Source organism: Melanostigma gelatinosum, assembly GCF_949748355.1.
Source record: "Melanostigma gelatinosum genome assembly, chromosome: 3".
Taxonomy (NCBI): Eukaryota; Metazoa; Chordata; class Actinopteri; order Perciformes; family Zoarcidae; genus Melanostigma; species Melanostigma gelatinosum.
Window position 1 is genome coordinate 25,228,042 of NC_136636.1, and position 21,677 is coordinate 25,249,718.

The 21,677-nt window shown below is 43.4% G+C and overlaps 1 protein-coding gene across 1 annotated transcript in view; it reads right to left on the reverse strand.

The window, feature by feature from the left end:
• Positions 1–4,291: 4,291 nt before the first annotated feature.
• klhdc8a (kelch domain containing 8A) overlaps positions 4,292–21,677 on the reverse strand; it is a 30,279-nt gene continuing 12,893 nt past the window's right edge. Inside the window, exons 3-9 of the mRNA XM_079266297.1 lie at positions 20,866–21,290; positions 20,121–20,331; positions 17,747–17,911; positions 17,380–17,598; positions 6,496–6,597; positions 6,148–6,296; positions 4,292–5,129 (exon numbers count right to left, since the gene is read on the reverse strand). Coding sequence (XP_079122423.1) covers positions 5,076–5,129; positions 6,148–6,296; positions 6,496–6,597; positions 17,380–17,598; positions 17,747–17,911; positions 20,121–20,331; positions 20,866–21,030 — 1,065 coding nt within the window. The 5' untranslated portion in view covers positions 21,031–21,290 and the 3' untranslated portion in view covers positions 4,292–5,075. The remainder of the gene's footprint in view (positions 5,130–6,147; positions 6,297–6,495; positions 6,598–17,379; positions 17,599–17,746; positions 17,912–20,120; positions 20,332–20,865; positions 21,291–21,677) is intronic.

The window sequence follows — 21,677 nt, forward strand, 5'->3', positions numbered from 1 at the left end:
GACCGTAATCCGGGGTGAAAGACGTTTCTCTAGGAACGTAATTAAGGATGCAGTTTAGTAGTATACCATGAGCGAGCTAATCTGCTAGCATATTTACTGTCGGGGAATCACCAATGGCAGTGCTAATATTGTGGGTTTCCCAATGTTGTTCGGGTACGTTTCAGTATTCATTTTTTTGCTTTGCGTTCGAGCTTCCCTCTGTAGTTTTAGCTCTCTTATATGTCAGCCAATCACAGGGCTGACACATAGAGAGAGACAGACATTCACACTAACCACTGCACCCAACACAACTTGTAGTCAGTCAAGTTTTGGAAAACCACATTCTAGAATCCATTACATTCCAATTCCTGTATTCTTTATTTCTGCATCACACGTTGGGATCAGTGCAGATGGAAAGTGCTCGTCCAGGGAGGATGGAATTCATGTCAAACACAGAAGGGCCGGTGTGATGATTAAACAAAAGTTACTTATTCAGACAGACACTCTGCAACATCAAGAACCTGCGAGGCGTTAGAGAATTACAAACAGTCTCACCGATTAACTGCCTTGTCCTCATACGTGTACGAGTCGGAGTGTGTGAGTGTGTGTGTGTGTGTGTGTGTGTGTGTATGGGTGGGTGAAGAGTAACCTCCCATGGGCAGCACATGGCTCACCCATTAAACAAAACAGACATCATCATGGAGAGATGGAAAATTGGAGAATGGAGAGTGGAATAGTTTGTTGCAGGTCAGAGAAGGAGTTGGGTAATCTATTACAATGAAAGTCAACCCCTGATGTAAGAAGTGTGCAACTCAAGCAAGTTTAAAGTTCCGTAGCATGCTGAAAATAGTTTCCCCTTTAACGAAGCAAAGCAGAAAAACCTAAGAATAGTCTTTGTGAAATGGTTGCTGGTAAATCTTTGTGCAGAAGCGTTAGAATAATGGTGTGATGATATCAGTCATCACTTAACTGATGAAAGGGTGGCGGACAGTGTGACATATTATTGTGATAATACCGTATTTATCTCGGTGCTTGCGCGTGTGTGTCTTCCCTCACTCATCCATTTTCTTGCACAAATGTTTATAGTCAGTCTGGTATCTACTGTAGGTCTGTATCAAACCAGGTCTGTATCAAACCAGGCAGCAATACGTTTTGTTTTTTTCCAACATATTGGATGTTGCAAAATGTTTCATATGCCAGTGGTGGAAATAAACGCAGTAGTTTTAATCGAGTACTGTACTTAAGCAGAGTTTTGAGACTTGAAACTCGTAAGCATTAGATGCAACTTTATACATGATAACACACCTTTTTGTGTAGAGCTTCTATATTTACTCAAATATGCTTTACAAAATAAAAAGAGAAAAAAAGACAATAGATTGTTCAAGAAACCAAAACTTCTATTTCAACACATTTCAGACAGAAATCTTGTACTCAAAACTCAAACTTATGTCACAACCCGGCTCAAAAGGCTGGAACAAAAGGAAGACAAGACGAGTGATCAAAGTAATCAAATAGACATTAATATAACAAAGAATTACTCTCGACAAATAAGCAGCTGTGTCATCCAGACAGGAGTCGGAGGGGAGCGGCCAATCACTGTTGAGCTGTGTTTATATATCCATCACCCCACCAGGCTCAGGTGTGGCTCATTAGCTGCTGATCAGCATCCTGAAAGACAGAAGGCAGCGCCCAGCACACAGACCCCTAGTGGGAGGGAGGGGTCGTCACACTTAAAATTGGTCTTTCTGTTGAGAGAAGTTTGTCAATTTGGGAAATATGCTTTTTGACTTTCTTGCTGAGAAGATGGATGATTGACGAGTAGTATCGATCTTTTTAAAATGTCAAACTAAGAAAATCTAAAATGAAGGTTTGGAGTGCAGGACTTTTACATGTAACGGAGTCATTTTACAGTCTTGTGTTGCTACTTTGGTTCAAGTCAAGAATGTATTATAAGTAAGGATCATGATCGCCCTCATTATTGAAATAATAGCTTTTCTCTCTCTTTTCAGATAGCATTTTAATACATATACGATTCTTTTTTTCCCTTTGTGTAGAAGTGAAAGTCATGTTTTGCACCTATATTGTAGCTTGTGTTTTGTATCGTTAGAACTGTAAATCAGCTCAGGCTATAGATGCTGTGGTGTGTGGCAGCGGTTAGCGCTACATGTCCCGGTATAAATAAAGATGAAATAGAATGCACTGGACCTTTTATTTTCCCTGTACCTGTATGGTTAAGTGAGAGTTCAGGCTAGTAACTGTACCCTCCTGTGTCTCTCTGCTGTTTTAGTTTGACCGCCTTAATGTGGAAAAGACACAGAGAGGAATACAGCAGCCATGAACAGCCTCACTTGAATCCCATCAACCCATTTTAGCCCGGATGAAGTCCAAAATGTGTGTGTGTGTGTGTAGAGCAAACTTTCGATCCTTACTGAGTGGCAGTAAAAGCCTCACAGAGGAAATCAGCGTATTGATGTAGAGTAAGCAGTGAATAAACATAACCTCACCAACCATTACTAAACCTGGCTGTAACAGGTTATTGCTATATTACATTAATTATGTATCTTTCTCTGCTGATGTCAAGGACCCTTTTGTGACCATTACCTTGCAGATTTGAAGCATCACCAGATTTCTATCACTGAAATACATACAGTACGACTTATGGGATTTCAAAATAAAGCCCTTGTGCTATTTCTCAGTCTGTATTTAGAGCTCGCTACAAATGACAATGATAACAGTGTTTTGCACTTAGCACATCTGTGTGCAGTTGACATGTGGAAAGAGCTACTGTATGTATTTGGGGCTTCTGTGGAAAGTTGTGATGCAAGAGGTGCAAGCATATTTTGTATTTTGTGTACATATTTTTGTGCATAAACAAAGAGGGGCCTAGTTACAAAAGTTGTGTGATAGCAATTGCAAATAAACGGTCATTATGGCCACTTATATCAACGAAAGAACCATGTTCTGAAAGTTTTTCCCTACCTTCGTATTGCTTATCATAATGTAAAGGTGCGTTCACACCAAACGCGGCGCGAATTATTCGCACGAGTAGATTACATACAAAGTCTGCACAGACGCGATGAGACTGGAGGGATGCGAATTTGCGATTGGCGGTTTGCCGATTGACACAAATTCGCCCCAAACGCACGAGTTGAAATTTTTCAACTTCAGCGACATAATCGCGTGACGCTGTGGCGCGATAGCCTATCAGCGTTGAGTTGCTCCCCCTGTCATCACTGGCTTCCTGCCGTTGTTGAATCAGGAAATAAATCCTGTAGCCGTCTGTGTTCACCCAGAGCTCTACGATACCTCATATCAACAGAGACCAGACCAAACTATGTGTATACATGTGTGTGTGTAAACCATACGGTACAAACAATGAATAGACGCTGCCGTATTTACGTCTACGTGACGTTATTGAGTGCTGGTGGAGCTGCTACGATGTTAGCATAGCCTAGCACCGATCCATCAGAGCTCCATTGAGAAGATAAGTATTTTAAGTTATTTGCTTGTCGTCTTGCGGAGAAAACGAACGAAACATGAATTCAGACTTTTTACAAATCGGCATCATTACGTAGTTATTTCGAGTCCCTTTTTGTCGGTTTATTGCCGTTAAATCACAGCCAAATCAGTTTATTTTGTGTTCATACAGCTGTAACGTTAGTAAACAGCCAACGTGTGGCCAGACATGACGGTGTTTAGTTTCCCGTGATATCTGTGATTTCCACAACAAGTACTAAGCCGAAATAGAGGTTCGTTTTTTCCATGGTTGATGGCGGACAGTTGAACGGCTTCCAGGGAGATAAGCCACGCCCCCTCTTCGGCCAGCGCGATTCACGCGAATGAACACAAACAGTCCCCGGCGAGACCGGCGGCACGAATGACGCGATTAACGTGTGTGTGTGTTTGGTGTGAAGCCTGGAATCTAGTTTATGAATTCTTAAATTTGGCTGAAAAAAATGTCTTTATATTAAAAATAATGAATACAATGATCAGAGTGAGACAACGTACCTGCACGTGTAACAATATCAGTTTATACTCCTTCAGCCTGGAGAACCTGCAGACAGTGTAAGCAGCCAGGGTAGGCCTCATGAGCTCATGTGAGTGATCGCCGCCATCTAGTGGAAAACAAGTGCAGTACAAACCACAGATCCCATTTATTCCACTGAATAAGACGACTGGTGTCTTCAATACTATGGACAGATCAGAAATGGATCATGCTGAAGGATGAAACACAACATATTTCACACATTTCATACATCTACCAGTCTGTAGATTATCTCTGCAGTCACATTAACACGTCTGTAACGTCACGACCTGAGGAACTGATGGTCATCACAGCACGGCACACGTTGCACAGAGGAAACACAGAGGAAACCACAGTATTGCTGCAGGAATCAAACGTGTACAATCGGGTCGGAGATCCATCTCTTTGCCTACAACAGCAGTCTTCAACAAACACCATATTGCCTTTCAATGCGGTCTCTTCTCATTCATGAAATGCATTAAATCATAGATTTACAGCACAGAAGAATGGTTCTCAGTGCAATCACCACAATGCACTAGAAGGGATCGATGGTAACTCAGTGTTAATTGGATTAGTGCAAATATTGTTACAGTACAGCGTAACCGAACGTTTCCCACTTCCTAGTGAGGTTCCTCTTTTTTGCTAGATGATGAATATTGCAGTCATGTCATGGAAGTGAATTAATAAACGTGGACTCTATCGGCGAACATTAAAATGCATATGTGCCATAAAACAGCTCGTCTGTGACGCATGAGCCACACAATGGTTTCTTCTCCGTGTCGGCACTGCACCGTACAACGCAGACGTGTCGCGTGCTCAAACATATGCCGGTAGAAAGAAAGAGCCAGCTCCTCCAGTGTGCATGTGCTTACATGTGGGCGGGGGGGGCTCAGTGTCCGTACAGCCCCAGCAGGGGGCGGTGCCGTCTGTTACTGTACATCTCAAAGGCAGGGGGGCTTTCACTCTGACTCCATCTCTGTTCTTTTCCAATGCTTATATGTTTTATATTGCACTACGGTCTGAGTCAGGAGGGTCGTCCAGAGGAGAGGGATCGCCGATCTGCTGCATTCAATTACAGATACTCTTCCTCTTTCACGTACAGGATCTCGTGGGCCGAGCTGGGAACCTGAGCGGGAGAGAGAAAAGATATTTCATGTCAGTACTTCATGATACATAACCGGTTAACTCAGTAAAAACCTCAGTAAACAACGGAATAATTTAGGGTGCTTCAACACCTGTAGTCGGTTCCTTTGATCCGGACCAATGATACATTGATGCAGTTTAGTTCTGGTCTGGTTCTTGTTCTCTTTTCCACAATTAAACAAGAGTAAACATGAAGTCATACAGACTGACAGGGAACCTTTTGACGATGGTCACCCTACATCATCAGGACCCACATGGAGAAATCAAAGTCTGGTGACAGCCGCACTTTAATGCATCTGAAATGTATATTTACGTTGTCTGATTAAGACGTGTTACCTCGCGGGATCGCTGTCACACACTTGGAACAAAGTACACAGCACTGAATACAAGTGCAACAGCTTTACACGGTTTCCACCTGTTTATCAGTTAAAGTACCCGCGCTGACGCGCTCATACACATGATTACAGATCAATAAGATCGCTTGCTGAACAGATTTCACGATCAACGGATGCATCTATTAGTCGTGACATCATTGCTAAAATACCGTGTCTGCCGTCATAAAATCTTGTGGTTGGTTCGTTTGATTTTCACTCAACAAATCTTAACCAAACTAACCGGATCAAACCTGACCTGAGTTTGTGTGAAAGCACCCGTAGGCCCGGTTTGCTTCTTTCCTTTTCAGTGGACGGTCCTTTCACACAGGACGCGGTTTGCGCTGCTTTTGCCTCCCCCCTCTGGCTGAGAGAGGAACTACACGGACTCTGTCGACGCGGCTTCTGACTGCAGGCCTGCGGACGAGCTCGCCAGTTCTGAGTACAGAAGGCTTTCCCATGCGGACACGGACTTAATCACTGTTGTGCAAACTTGTGGGCTTGAAAGTAACAGACTTTCATGTAAAACGTCTTCACACAAAGTCAACATCTGTCACCGTGCCTGTGCTCAGCTTGTGTTGAGTTATTGTAACTATGCACCGTTTACGGTTAAGTCTGGCGTGAGTCTACCTGGTTGACTCCTCCCACCACCAGGAGGCGGTCTCTGATGACGATGGAGGAGGTGGAGCATCGGGGGAAGTTCATGTGGGCCAACCTCTCCCACTTCTTCCTCTGAGGGTGGAAGGCCTCCACCGTGTCCAGCGCCGAGGGCTCGTGACCTGGAACAAGACCCAAAGGTATCCATCGATTCATTTCATCGGGATTTATTGTAAACAAAGAATGCTGCGCGTGATTTCAGTCACGTGAACACTGATATGTAGGTTACTCCAACCTTTAAGATTGTTCTGGATGGATTAAACACCATGGATGCAGCGAGATTCAATCAATATTTGCAGCAAACAGAAGGTCTGCTCTTACCGAGTCCTCCTGCTACAATCATCCGGCCGCGGAGGAAAGCGGCGGCAAAGTCGGCCCTCTTTGTTTTCATCGCCACCATCTCCTCCGACTTCAACCAGGCGCCTGCAGAGGACGACACGAGAGCTGACATGAGCGGATGTGTGTGTGTGTGTGTGTGTGTGCGCGCGCTGGTGTATGCGCAGGCTTACGAAGCGGCTGAGGGTTATTGGGTCAGTGGCACTGTGGTCTCTGTTCTGGTCGGACAGGATGCCGCTGAGCTCTGTTTTCTGAGCGTGACCCGCGCAAACAGGTCACCCTTAAGCCAGCTGCAGCCATGTGCAACACACTAACACACACACACACACACACACACACACACACACTAACACACACACACACACACCAACACACACACACACCAACACCTGGCAAGGACAAACAAAGGTTACAGCTAACACTGACTACAAACAGACGGCGAGGGGACAGGAGAGTTGGAGTTAGAGTCACAATGTTACACCAGCCATCTACCAGCTACAGTGCATCTGACCCCAGGTCTACTTACTGGTCATAGCCAGACTGTTAGCGTAGAAGTGTGTTTGTTGTCGCACCAAATTAAGAATAGTGTATTATAAATCCCTGCAAAACTTGTACGTGGATTTTATTCTAACTTTTATTTTGAAAGGTACATTTTAAGCGTCTCGCCCCCAACTCGTCGACTGTGAGGCTCTACGGGCCCCTCAGGTGTCAAGGTCAGTGACTTTTCAAAATAAACTTGTGTGTTCAAAGGAAACTACTCTGTTTTGGGTTAAAATTTGTAAAAAAAAAATGTACATAGTTAAGGAGGCTACGTTACGTATGCAATGTTAAAATAATAACTAAACGTAACTAAAATAAGTAACCATTGATTATTTTCTTTCTTTGTCTGGGTGAAGAGTTCCATTCAATATATGCTCTCCGAGCTCCTCCCTACGCGGACGCCATCGCTCTTCATACGATGTCACCTGACTTCCTGCTTCCCTCCCGTAGAGCTTCATAGTTTGACACTTCGGCTGGATAACTCCCACTTCTCCGACGCTTTCTTAAGTTGTGCTCATGTATTTATATAGGAGTAAATATGTCGTATTGTAGAATTTATAGTTTACAAAAGGGAAATGTGAATGAAGTTTCGCACTTCTGCCAGCTTTATTTCCTCTTTTCCTTTGGACCTTTCCTGGGAAGCTGGGCATCTTCTTGTTTTTTTTTGCTGTACAGTATAGGAGATGTTCAGTGCTCGGTGAATGTATTGATATTTTTACATTTTGGAGCTTTGGTTTGATTTATTTGAATGCATGAATCAGTGTGTCGAGGCATGTGGGAAGTGTGGTCCTTGTCCACTATATCAGCGGTCCCCAACCTTTTTTGCACCACGGACCGGTTTCATGTCAGACAATATTTTCACGGACCGGCCTTCAAGGTGTGGCGGAAAAACACGATGAAATAAAAATGATACGACCGGCATGAAAACAAATATAAAATGCATAGAATATAAAACTCACCATAACGCTGAACCAGAGCAAAGAAGCTCTCCAAAGACATTTGTTTTTGACTCATTTTCGCTAGTTTGTGGGCTTAACTTTTGAGGTAACGTATCACGTGACCGAGACAAGTGTCTTGACACGTGTCAAGAGGCACAGGCGGATGTAATTGGGAGAGAATCCGGTAATTTGTCAAAATAAAACATCTTTCAGACTCTGATAATCAATAAAATGGAAATAATGCAAGTTATTTATTCTTTCTGTGCGGCTCGGTACCAAATGACCCACGGACTGGTGGGAATGAAATGTCAAAATACTTCAGGCATCAGATTGTTTTTTTGCCCCAATATGTGAGAGAAAAGTAGAGCACCCTGTGCTGTAGTGTGGGTGGCTCTGTTCGTGGCCGAGCTGTGTGCTTTACTTTGAGTGGATGGTGGATTCACTCACCACAGCTTGGAGAATCTTTTTTCTTTCTGAATTTATTTAAATTTTGTATTAGTTTGAATGGCAAAACAATGCAGTCAAACAAGTTGAACCTGGTTCATCTTTTGTAGTCTGAACAATTCAAAAACAATTCAACATCATCACACTGATGTCCCGACCAATCAGTAGTGAGGCACACATGATCCCTCAACAGCTTCCCACCCTTAACGCTGCTGCTGCCAACACGGAGCGGCCACAGCTGGGAATCGAACCCGGGTCACGCAGGTGAGGAGGTGACAGGAGCTTTTTCTTATCCACCACCGAAACAGCTATTGGCACCTTTAATCGCAAAGTATTGGAAACGGCATTACACAAATCAGTCAAGCTGTAGGTGGGGAAGACATTGCAATTTAATGTTATCTCCCTAATTACCTGACACTTAAAACTGACAATGAAGACAGTTCTCTGAAGACATTACGGAGCAGACGTGACATTTTCCTTCACACTCGAGGCTGAAGCACTCCACATGGTAGACAGGAAATTAAGACATAGCCTGTCTCTTTTCCCAGCAGGTTCTGCAGAAGTTTTCTTTTTCACTTTCAGGTTTTCTTGCTGCCAAGCCTTGTTTATCTGAAGGAAACCCAGACTGGAGAGAATGGTGACGGAGGGAGAAAGATAACTTCATTAGGGAGCGAGAGAGGGCGAGGGAATTAGAAAAAAGATAGAGACAATGTTTCTTCTGTTTCTTTTTCGGGATCTATTTCTATTTCTTTCTCTTCTTACTTATTTTTTTCCAATTGTCTTTCTTCTATCTGCCCTCTCTTCTTTGTTCTCTCTCTCATTGCCTCCTTATTCTCTTCCTCTCTTTCATTCTCGCTTTGTTATTTCTCCCTCTCTTTCTCATTTATTCTCGATCTTTCTCTTAAACAAGAGGCAGAGACAACAAGGTGGAGGGAAACAAATAGATGTGGAGAGAGTGAAAGGGAGATAAGTAGCCAGATGGTGAACCTTCCTGCGTGGTGCTGCAGTGTGTAATGAAGAGCTGTGAACGGAATAGAGATCACAGCTGGCTGTCCACTCTGCTCTGTTCTCTCCCCACAGCAAAATCCTGCTGGTAGATATGTTGTGCTGGTATGTCATATGAATCTGAGATGTTCAATAAAATTCCAGCAGTTACTTTGTGGCGAAGAACGCCATACTGATTGAAAAAAAAACGTATGTATAGGCTGAGGTAGTTAGAACTATGTCAGTACATATATATGATAGCACGTAACTAACATTAGTACGTAAATAACATTAGCACGTAACTAACATTAGCACGTAACTAACATTAGTACGTAACTAACATTAGCACGTAACTAACATTAGTACGTAACTAACGTTAGTACGTAACTAACATTAGCACGTAACTAACATTAGTACGTAACTAACATTGGTACGTAACTAACATTAGCACGTAACTAACGTTAGTACGTAACGATGTAAGTACGAACGATGATAGTATTTATGATGATAGTATGAACGATGATTGTACGTATCTATGATAGTACGTAACTAACGTGAGTACGGAACTAACATTAGTGCGTAACTAACATTCGTATGTAATTAACTTTACCACAAACTAACATTAGTACGTAACGATGTAAGTACGAACGATGATGTACGTATCTATGATAGTACGTAACTAACATTAGTACGTAACCAACATTAGCACGTAACTAACATTAGCACGTAACGAACATTAGCACGTAACTAACATTAGTACGTAATGATGTAAGTACGAACGATGATAGTCCGTATCGATGATAGTACGTAACTAACATTAGCACGTAACTAACGTTAGTACGTAACGATGTAAGTACGAACGATGATAGTACTTATGATGATAGTATAAACGATGATTGTACGTATCTATGATAGTACGTAACTAACGTTAGTACGGAACTAACATTAGTGCGTAACTAACATTCGTATGTAATTAACTTTACCACAAACTAACATTAGTACGTAACGATGTAAGTACGAACGATGATGTACGTATCTATGATAGTACGTAACTAACATTAGTACGTAACCAACATTAGCACGTAACTAACATTAGCACGTAACGAACATTAGCACGTAACTAACATTAGTACGTAATGATGTAAGTACGAACGATGATAGTCCGTATCGATGATAGTACGTAACTAACATTAGCACGTAACTAACGTTAGTACGTAACGATGTAAGTACGAACGATGATAGTACTTATGATGATAGTATACACGATGATTGTACGTATCTATGATAGTACGTAACTAACGTTAGTACGGAACTAACATTAGTGCGTAACTAACATTCGTATGCAACTAACTTTACCAGGAACTAACATTAGTACGTAACGATGTAAGTACGAACGATGATGTACGTATCTATGATAGTACGTAACTAACAATAGTACGTAACAAACTTTAGTGCGTAACTAACTTTAGCACGTGACTAATATTAGTACGTTAGTACGTAACTGAATACTTGCCGTGTTCATTAAAAGAATAAAGGGTGGTGCATTAAAACATACATGAGGTGTCAAAAGTATGGTGTTGTCATGTCAGACAAGAAATATTGACTCTATATTCCATTTGACATAATGTTAAGCCTAAACTAAGCGAGTCATATCTAAATTAGCAAACACGCTTCGTTAGTTGGTTTGGTGAGATACGCAACTGTTCCACCTGGTAGCTAGGATTATTCAGTATCAAATGTTTAAGAACTGGTAACTGATATAAAACAATCATATTCATTGCTACATACTGGATACACACTGTGATGGTGTCTTTTTCTTTACATTCATCAATCAATGAAAGAAAAGAGATCTATCAAATGGATGCAGAAGGAAAGCTGCATCACGAGTAATTCTTCTTTTAACAGTGCTGACAGTGTTATTGGCTGGATTTTCCTCCATAAAATAAACTTGTGTCAACACATCACACTGCAGAGTTCTGGTTCAGTCCTCTGAGCACGAGATGCGACTGCAAGCTTTATTCCTATTTGCTTTGGAGGGATTATACAAGTCTTTGCGCCAAGATTTTCTCTGTCGGATGCAGGAAAAAACAGCAGCATGCATTATTCTACCCTGGAGGGAGACGGCAGAGGACAATAAAGAGATGGAGAGAGAGAGATAGAGAAAACACAGAGGGAGAATAAAGACAGAGAGGGAGAGTGACAATAGAATGAGGGAGATGAGGCGATCCTCTGAAGCACATGTGTCAAATTCAAGGCCTGCCACGTCATTTTATGTGGCCCGCGAATCCGCCAGCAAAAACAAAAATTTTAATAAAAAACTTTTTTTTTTTTGGAAAAATAATTAAAAGTTAGACTTGAAAATAAAAGTATCCCTATGGTCGAAATTATGAGATAGAAAGTTGAAATTATGAGACAGCATGTTGTCTGTGTACCGACATTAAAACTATCACAACAGGTGGACAGGAGAGGCAACAGCCCGAAAAGCGGTTTTCCAACGATTGAAAAAGATCGACAAATAATCCCAAAATATCCACGAAGAGAAAAATTGATGCAGAGGGAAGAAAATGTAATGAAAGATGGCAAATCAAATACATGTTTGTGCTTCAAGGAGAAAAACCTGTGCCATGCACAGGACGACGACAGGGAGGAACATTAGTGATGCAGAGAGGTGACACAAACAGCTTTGAACAAAGTTATTGTAAGAACTTGTGTTTGATGTTTGTCTTTGTTATTTTCTTTAATAGTTTGATCTTTGATAGAGTCATGTGGGTTTCTTAACCCTCAATTAAAATGATTTATGTTATAGTAACAGAAATGTGTTTAAATATCATTTTTCATTTATATAACTGCATGTACAATATGTTTACACTTGAATAAACAATAATCAAATGCAGAGAGAGTTATTTACCAATATTTTAGGGAGAAGTTAGTTTTACAGTCTTACAGTTACAACCGGCCCTTTGAGGGCGACCGTGATGCTGATGTGGCCCAGAGTGGAAATGAGTTTGACACCCCTGCTCTGAAGGCTGGGGCTTTGTAGTCTGTGTGGTGGTAATTTGGTCCACAGCTCTCACTCGAAGAGGACGGTGATTGCTTCTCTGTCTTTGATGGATTCTGTCTGCCTCGTCTGGTGTGAAATCTCAAGACGCTGCTGACCGCACAGATGATCCTTTCGGACAGAGTCTCACCATTATGTTGTGGCATTTTTCAATAATTACCCATTGGCCCACGGTCACAGCCAAAACAAGAGCGCATTTGCTTCATTTCTGCTTGATTCCATCTGCTTTGAAGTCTTTCGGGTACTTTTTTAAGCAGGACATGAATCAAATATAGACAACGTGGGAATATATTTGCGACTAGTTGGCCCCAGGAGGACGGCATCATTTGAGGTTTTTGTTATTGTTGGCCGAGTTCCACACGCTTCAGAGGAGCTTCTGATGTTTCTGCAGTATTTACTGGATGCAGTAAAAGCAGTAGAATTCACAATTCTAATATTATTGGTAACAGAACAGCAATTTCAAAGGTTGGTTTACCCAAATCAGCAAAAGAAAATAACGTTTTCCAGATCACGATTGAGCTCTCGTGCGTTCCCTCTATTCCCATACAGCAGGGATTCCCAAAGTGGGGTGCGCGAGCTGCCTCTAGGGGGTGCGCGAGAGGAAAAGTGTAATGGCGGTCTGATGGTGTAATAATATTAAATATTAAAAAAAAATGTAATTTTAATTTAAAAACTGTCAGGTGGGACATCTGAAGCTATCAGTCGTAAAAGAGGAGAGGGACAGAGAGAGAGAGAGGAATCGGAGGCGAGGGGAACGGAGAGGTGCGTTGGGGAGAGACCGGGAGAATAAATCGAGCCAGAGTCAGAGGAAGATGAGACGGAGGAGACCGAAAAGGAGGAAGGGATAGCACAGACAAATCGGGAGCACATCGGCCCATCGCGGAGTCAAGGTGAAAAAGAGGAAACGAGAGTGAGCATCAGACTGGGAAAAAAAGAGGAAATATGATGAAAAGTATGTGTGTCTGGGCTTCACTTGGATTGGCAACGCAGATTCCCCAAAGCCACAGTGTGTGGTGTGCAGTGAGGTTCTGGCTAACAGTCTGAAGCTCTTATTTACGTCGCCACCTGAACACCAAGCATGCCAGTGCAAGTCAAAAGCCCCTTAATTGTTTATATCCAAATTGGAGGAGTTACAAAACAGCCAAAAACAACTGCAGTCTCATTCATGTGTTGGTCTATAAATGACGCACTACGGGCTTCATATCTGGTTACAGAATAGCGAGAAAGGGGCTACCGCACACAATCGCCGAAGACGGGAGCTTGCCAGCTGCCAGAGAGATGGTGGAATGTATGATTGGGGAGAAAGAAGCAAAAAAGTTGTGCATGATCCCGGTGTCCAACAACACTGTGTCGCGCCGCATCGATGCTTTGTCCGAAGACATCCTGGCTACATTAGTCGCTCATTAATTGTAAATTAAATGTGATAATCTGCCTCTGAGCCTGTGCGTGTGTGCTCGCATCCGTATTGCTCTTTAAAAGTGACGCCTTGTGTCACTGAAAGTTATTGAAACTTTGTTCCAGTGTTTCAGGGCGTTTTCACACCTTCAGTTTGTTTGCTTTGTTCTGATTCAGGGATTAATATGATACAATGTTGCAGTTGCCCCTTTGTTCGGTTTGTGTTCACACTGCAACATTTAACAGCGAACTAAATATTGTAAACAAATGCCACGCGCGAGCAAACTGTTCTCTCATTGGTCCGATTCTTATGCGGCTATAAAGGCTTAAAAGGCTCTGTTGCTTTTTAAAAAAATTATTATTAAGGGGGGGGGGGGGTGCCCGGTCGGGATGTAGCGGCCTAAAAAGTTTGGGAACCGCTGCCATACAGTATGTCTCCTTGCCTTTTCTTCATTTTACACCTGTCAGGAAGTCAAACTACAGAAAAAACAAGACAATAAATGTCTGTCCCTCATCCCAACAGTGATAGTGCTGTAGCTTTGGGCAGTATGCTGACATTTTCCAATCCCCCGCTGTCAGTCCAACATCCAGCAAACTGCCGATGTATTCGCTCATGTGTTTCGGTGCGGAGCCGCATGAAGATGTTAAGATTCTCCTCGCGTAGCCACTGACACTCTGGCGTTGTTGAATAAAATATGGAGGAAAGAAATCTACGACAGTCCCTCATATATGTGTATCAATGAATGTGCATAAATTAAAGACTATAACGTCGCTGCTGTATTTCTGCCTGGATTACGTGCTTGTGAGTGTTGATGGAGAAGCTGCTCCGTTAGCATAGCCTAGCACCGGCTGATCTCAACTCCATTTATCGGTGAACATCTTCCTGTGTGAGTAGAGTGAGGCTAAAATATGCTTAGAGTTTGGTGTAAATACAGCATCACAACTTTGTTTATACTCATAGAGAGGCTCCGTGTTGTGAGCCTCCACAGATGGCGCGCGAGCTGCAAGCAAGCACAAAGGCGTTTATGCTCAAGGCGCTGTTGGTTTCAATATTCTCTGAAGATGCCAGCGGGTGCACAAACAAAATGTATTGTTAGGAATCAAGGAGACAAACGAGTGTTGCTGGCAAAACGCCAAAGCCACCTTCACAATGCTGAGGAGGAATCTATACCTCATATTCATGGGTTACTTTATTGCCTTCATACAGGCCCCGTAAAGAGGGAAGGCTTTGTATCGTGGTGGAGGCAGACGGATACCTCAAAACGTTGGCATATGAATCCTCAACTGACATGAAATTTATTTGTGTATATATATATATATATATATACTGTATATATATTTCATTTATTTTTCCTGAGGCCATTGTTTCCATTCTTTGTGTGAATACTTTGTGTTTTCCGTCATACTTGTTGCAGCTTGCCCACAATGCCAAATCATCATCTAACAGCTGTGTGTGTCTTATACTGCCGATTTGGAATGGAACAGTAATCGAATATCATTGTGTGACAGCAGATTGCATGGCCCTGTGTGTGTGTGTGTGTGTGTGTGTGTGTGGAGAGATATTGCTGCAGATGGATAATAAAGCAATCTGTTTCTGGATCTTGTAATTTAAAGCGCTCCTCGCCCCCCCAGCCCTCCCTCCACAGCTCATCTCCCATCTCATCTCCACCTAAATTAGATTGGAGGAACGGGCCACGGCTGCCCCATATGTGTGTATGTGTGTGTGTGTGTGTGTACAGATATGCATCAGCTTGTGTTGTGTCTGTCGGACGGCCTTTTTTTCTCGCTCTCTCTCCCTCCATCTCTCACACACAAGGCAAACTTTCCCTCCCAATTATCATACGTTAAGATTATCCCTCCCACGTTCTGCCTTATTTGGCCTCCGTTGGACCGATCCCAATGTGTGACCGCAAATCCAGCTGTCGAAAATGACTTATCGATTGTCGCCCTCCCCTTCCTCCTTCCGGTCCCTCCTCAATTTGATCACCTGTTACTCTGGGGGTGTCTCTGCTGAATGGAGCGATAAGTCATTTCACCGAGTGGAACGTTTCTCCTCACGCCGAGGGTTGGTGTCAATGGCTGCTTTGTCTGACAGTAAAGTCAAAATGAAGATGGAGGTTGTCAGCGAAGAAGGAGACGATGAGACTTTTGCTGCTACCAAAATATATCACAACATAATTACTGTTTTTTTGATTGATCTAGGAATGTAAAGGAAAAGTTTTTGAATTATGATTATTCTTTTTTATGAGTGTGAGATTGATTGATTTTGTATCTGACATCTGTGCGTTAAGTATGGAGCTGAAGTCAGGCGGTATTTAGCCTAGCTTAGCATAAAGACAGGAAACAGGGACAAACATCTTGCCTCGCTAGCTAGCTAGCTGAAAATCTGACTGCTTAAGAGGACTCCATCAATAAAAAGCAGTTCAGTAGGATCAGAGATATCATCTGCATTGTTGAAACCTGGCTCCTACGAGACCCACAATGCAACTCGACAAACGTGTACTATGCTAGTAGCAGCTAATCCGCTATCCTCAAGCAGTTGATGTCAGGAAGACTTTGTAAAACCTTCTTCACATGTGCCATAGTACTCCCAAAAACCTGTAAACAGACTTTGATGTGTACAGTCGAGTTCCTGTTGAACACCCCACCACTGTAAGAGACAACTTGTGGTTTTATGCCTGAAACATCTTCTTCAGAATTTCTTGAAGAACAACAGCCAGGCGCAGCGCGTAGTTTCCCAAAGTCTTATCCCCACAGAGAGGTTATCAGGGTCGGCACTTTTGTGCTTCTACAGAGACCAAAACCAAAACATGTTCCAATCAACTTCATGTGCTTTGCCAGTTGAAAAACATCACAAATTGTCATTTTTACATTTCTGTATATGCACACTTTCTACAAGCAGGAAACATTGAGCAAATCAGACCGTTAATAAAGAGTTGCTGATCGGGATATTTTCTCCCAGCCTCCACTCTAATGCTAAACTAACTAAGATGATGTTTTGTTGTACACAAGCATAATGGCCAACTGAAATCCATCATTTTCCCCATCTGAAAGAAAGCAAATATGAATATCTCTCAAGTGTAGAACTATTCTTTTAAAACCTCAAGTTTATACAAACTACACCTTTCCAACAAGTCAAATAATCGTTTTGAGTTTGGGATACAGAGCTGCATATAAAGCAGTATTCAAAAGCCCTCAACCCCTCTTGATATTTTGTCCTCATTCCAACTTTTCACCGCAGTCACATCCCGCTCAAGTGAAGTAAGTCAAGAAGCCGTGTGTTGCATCTGCAGTTCCAGCTGGATTGTTTGATGCTTATTTCTGTGTAATTAATTCTGACATATTTGGAATCCGCCGGAAATTCAGAGGATTTGAACAACGGTTTGTCACGTAGCATGTGTTGTGTGTTTTAGTTCATGAAGTGTGGCTCAACAGGGGAGGAGTTTCAACCAAAATACGTAACTCAAATGACAATAAATGAAAGTCCAAATATGAAAAGGTGTTTCGTACCTTGGCTGGTGTCAAACATGTTGACGTTCTTGGTGAACTTGGAGCTCTGGTGTCCTCCTCCCTGCCGCAGTCCTCCGAGCAGACACAGCCTCCCGGTCGCATCCCATATTACGCCCCCGTACGATCGTTTACAAGGCATGATGGGTAGCGTAGTCCAAGAGCGCGTCTCTGTGTCGTACACCTCGAAGGCCTTCACGGGTCGCTTACACTGCCGACCGGCTGAAGGATTGTATGAAAAGAAAACAAATTAGAATTCTATAGATGCTTCGAGGGTGCATATTGAAATTTGGAGAATACATTTCTGTTGTTTGACACATACAGTGAAGCTATTGGAGTAAAAAACACCCCCTCGCTTGTGTGCTTGTACCTGCTACGTAGAGCTTGTTGCCCAGCAGATGCGTGTTGGCGTCGTAGCGAGGGGTCGGCATGGGAGGAAGTAGTGCCCACACGTCCTTTCGAAGGTCATACTGCTGCAGGATGCTACGAGGGAGCAGGTCCGCACCCATTCCCCCTACAGCCAGAGCCCGGCCATCTACACACACACACACACACACACACACAGGCAGAGCGACAATGTATCGGATTAGCAGGCCACAATGTTCATCGAATGCATTGATTGTATTATTGACTGCATACTCTGCCTCCTCCCACTGTACACGTTGCGCTTATGACGTCATTTGAACAGGGGGTGGAGACAAGATATCAATGCCCCGCCCATAAACATGCCTGAGCCAACCTCGAGCCCAGCAAAGTCACAGCATGTTAGCATGAGAGCCACCGAGGTGGTAGGTTAGCACCACGTTAGCTGTTTGGCTAGAAAGACACAACTACTACCCATATATCTTTATAAATACATTCATGATTAAATTGGCTCATGTACTGTTACCATAGACTGTATGTAGAAAGTGGACGTAGTCGTCAATTTGTTTGTGGACTGCGATTTGAAGCCTTGAGTTCGTCATTTTGGCTATCCTCACACCGGGTTTTTTTGCAACCAATTAACAGAAATGACCATATTTGGACTGCGGACTGAGACGCCATGGTACTGTTTACGGCTCTGGTAGCAACCTGTCAATCACAAGGTAGCCCCGCCCTAAAGCATACTCTGCTTTATGGTCTATTTGACTCTAAATGGACCATAATGTACTAAATGAACATCATGCTGTATTGAAGAAGACTTGAAACTAGAGACTGAGACCATAAACTCATGTTTACAATGTTTACTGAGATAATAAATCAAGAGAGAAGTAGAGTCATTTTCTCATAGACTTCTATACATTCGGACTTATTTTTGCAACCGGAGGAGTCGCCCCCTGATGGCCATTAGAAAGAATTCAAGTTTGAGGCTCTTCAGCATTGGCTTCACTTTTCAGAACCGCAGGTTGCTGCCTGACTTTTACAGACTTGTGACATTTATTTATTGTTCCTGAGCCTCCGGCTACGTGACCACTTCTCTCAGAGCAGCTGTCAATCATGATGTGCTTTTTACAGCATCAAATAATTACTTAAAACTTGAACACACATCAACGTGATAACAACTACCTAAAAGGACAGAACCCATCTTTGGGAACAACTTATTTGACGTGTACTTCGATTTTTTAGTTTGGCCCATGTCCCATCCGCTAACGTGGAGGGGGCGGAGCCAGCCTCCGGGGGGCGATCGAGATGTTTTGGCTTCACCGTCACGTCGTCCGTCTCTGTATACAGTCTGGCTGCTAAAATGAGTCAAACAACAACAACCTGCTCAACAATAACCAGCTTGCCAAAGACCAATCGCAGCAGATGGAGACACCTCGTTGGGACTTTATTTTATGTGCTAAAAATCTGCAAAGCTGCAGAGTTGGCTGAGAAGTTTGTGACGGAGCAAGAGACTGTGGCAGACACTGGGAGGACTGGGAGGACAGCAGCAGAATAATAAAACGCGAGAGGCCATGTCTGGCACCTCGGCATGCCACCTCTACAGCAAGAATGGAAGTGGGTGAGAGTGTCGACACGAGCGAGAATGCAGCATTGACGAGTGAAGGGGAAAAGAGCTGCAGGGAAACAGTCTGCAGGTTATTATGTTTCTCTTTATTCTTCTTTAGAAATGATACATATTTGCTACATATTTGATACATATTTACAAAAAGTTTCTCAAACACGCTGTATTCATTTCGGGGAATAGAAAAGCTCATTACCTGGAGCTCATTATCTAATATCTGGAAAATAAGGATTCCACAAATGCCAATATCCAATTGGTGACCGACGATGCATTCAAAAATACCATATTTGTTTTAATTTGGCCCCATCGATCATTTTGGCAGACGATTTGTCTCGTTTTCGGCGTCTGGGGAGTAAACTGCGAGCAGAGGTGCAGAGGATCGGAAGATTGGTCCGGAAGATGGAGGAGGCCGCCAATAAGTGTGTGTGTACACAGCATTTATCTGTGTTCCAGCAGACGCTGACGGATGCACCGGTGGACTGAGCTCGAACTCATCAAAGGCTCTCTGTTTGTGTCTGCAGAGTGAACTGAACCCGAAAATGTGAGGATAAATGTGGACGTCACGGCCCGAAAATTGACTGTACACAAGACTTGATTACGATTAAAGTCAACTAAAAGTAGTTTGAGGTGCTGTACATGCAGGGTGTTCAAACTTCCTGTTTGAGTTTCAACGACATAAAAGTTAAATAACACATACAGGACACAACTTGTACACCTCGGAGTCACTCGTTGTCCTGCTCGTCGTGATCTCGTTCCGTACCTTTCACGGTGATGGATAAACCCATCAAGGCCTCCCGCAGGGCGCTTCTCTTCCTCCACCTGCCTTCCTCCGTGTTGTACATCTCCACCACCTTCAGGGGCCTCTGGTCCTCCCCCACCCCTCCCACCACCAGGATTTGCTTTCCCAGCACCGCCACGGCCGCCCCGGCGCGTGGGGTGGGCATGGGGGGCAGGCTCATCCAGCGGTCGCCCTGCAAACACGGAGACGAGCGGCTGCTTTCAGGCAAAAGCAGTTTTCAATGCGTGACAGGTTGAACTTCTCCTGGGTTTTATTCTTTATTTATTTGATGCACCACCCTCAGTGCTGGGATTTGCCTCATATACGGAGCTAGTTTAGTTACAATTTAAATCAATGTATTTGTGTCTTCAGGGGGGATTTAAGGTAACTTGAGTTTAAATAAATCATGGTCAATTTGCACAGTGGAAATTGAAATGCAGCTACTGTACAGACAGTACTTTTCTGTTGATTTGCCAGGAAAATTATATTTATTATTTCTATTTTCCAACTTTATTTCCCATTGTCTTTTAGTACCGGTAATTCAGATTTTTTTTTGGTGCCGTCTTTATGACTATAAAAACAGACCTTTTTTTTATTTAAGTCATATTTTACTAAATCATATTTGCTCTGACATCTTAATTAATAGCACTTTGTCATGTACTGTCTATTCCGAGCCAGGAAAGAAAGCCACGTCAGATACAGTGTCCATGGTGCGTTCGTTTGGTACCTCGGGGGAGTAGAGCTCCAGGGCCGGGCAGGGCCTCCCAGCAGCGTCGCAGCCCCCCAGCATGTACATCTGCCCCCCCACTTCAGACAGAGTGTGGTAGACGCGGCCGCTGGGGAGTCGCGCCAGGCTCTGCCAGTGGAACTCGTGGGCTGAAGTTACCGCCATGCACTTGGCGCCCGTGGGGAGTCAGGGAGGGGTGAAGGGGGAGGCCAGAGTCGGGGAAGGGCGGATTGATCGGCGGGAGCCGAGAGGATGGAGGTGTAGGAGAGCAGGGAGACTGGAGTCGGGCCTCCTCCCCCCCGGGATGAGGAGGAGGTTCTTTATTGAGAAGGTGAAGCGGAGGTGAGCAGTCGGAGGGTCGGATCAGTTAAAGGCCGAGCTGAGCTCTCTTCTCCTGGGGAGGGTGCTCCGCCTCACGCAGGGCCCTGGAGGAGATACGGCAGAGTGGCAGATAAGGCAAAGTGGATTAAGCGGTGCAATATGCAGAGCATGAGACAGTGAACACATTTTTTAAGAGCTCCGGCAGACCAATGTGTGCAGAGTGGACATGTACTGTAGCCGACAGGATGCTGACAGTCAGTAGCATCTAAAGCAAAGATGAGGAGGATTTAAAGTGTTTAGTACATTTACTTAAGTACTAAAGTATAGTTTTGAGGACATTTCTAGCCTACACGAGTTTGTAATATGATATAGTACAATTACCTTAAACATCTCAGGGCTCAGCAATAAGGATTGCCTGGGGCAAGTAGAATGCCACATTGGGCTAGTACATCAAGCGACTCCAGCAAGTTGTGAAAGAGAATAAAACACAT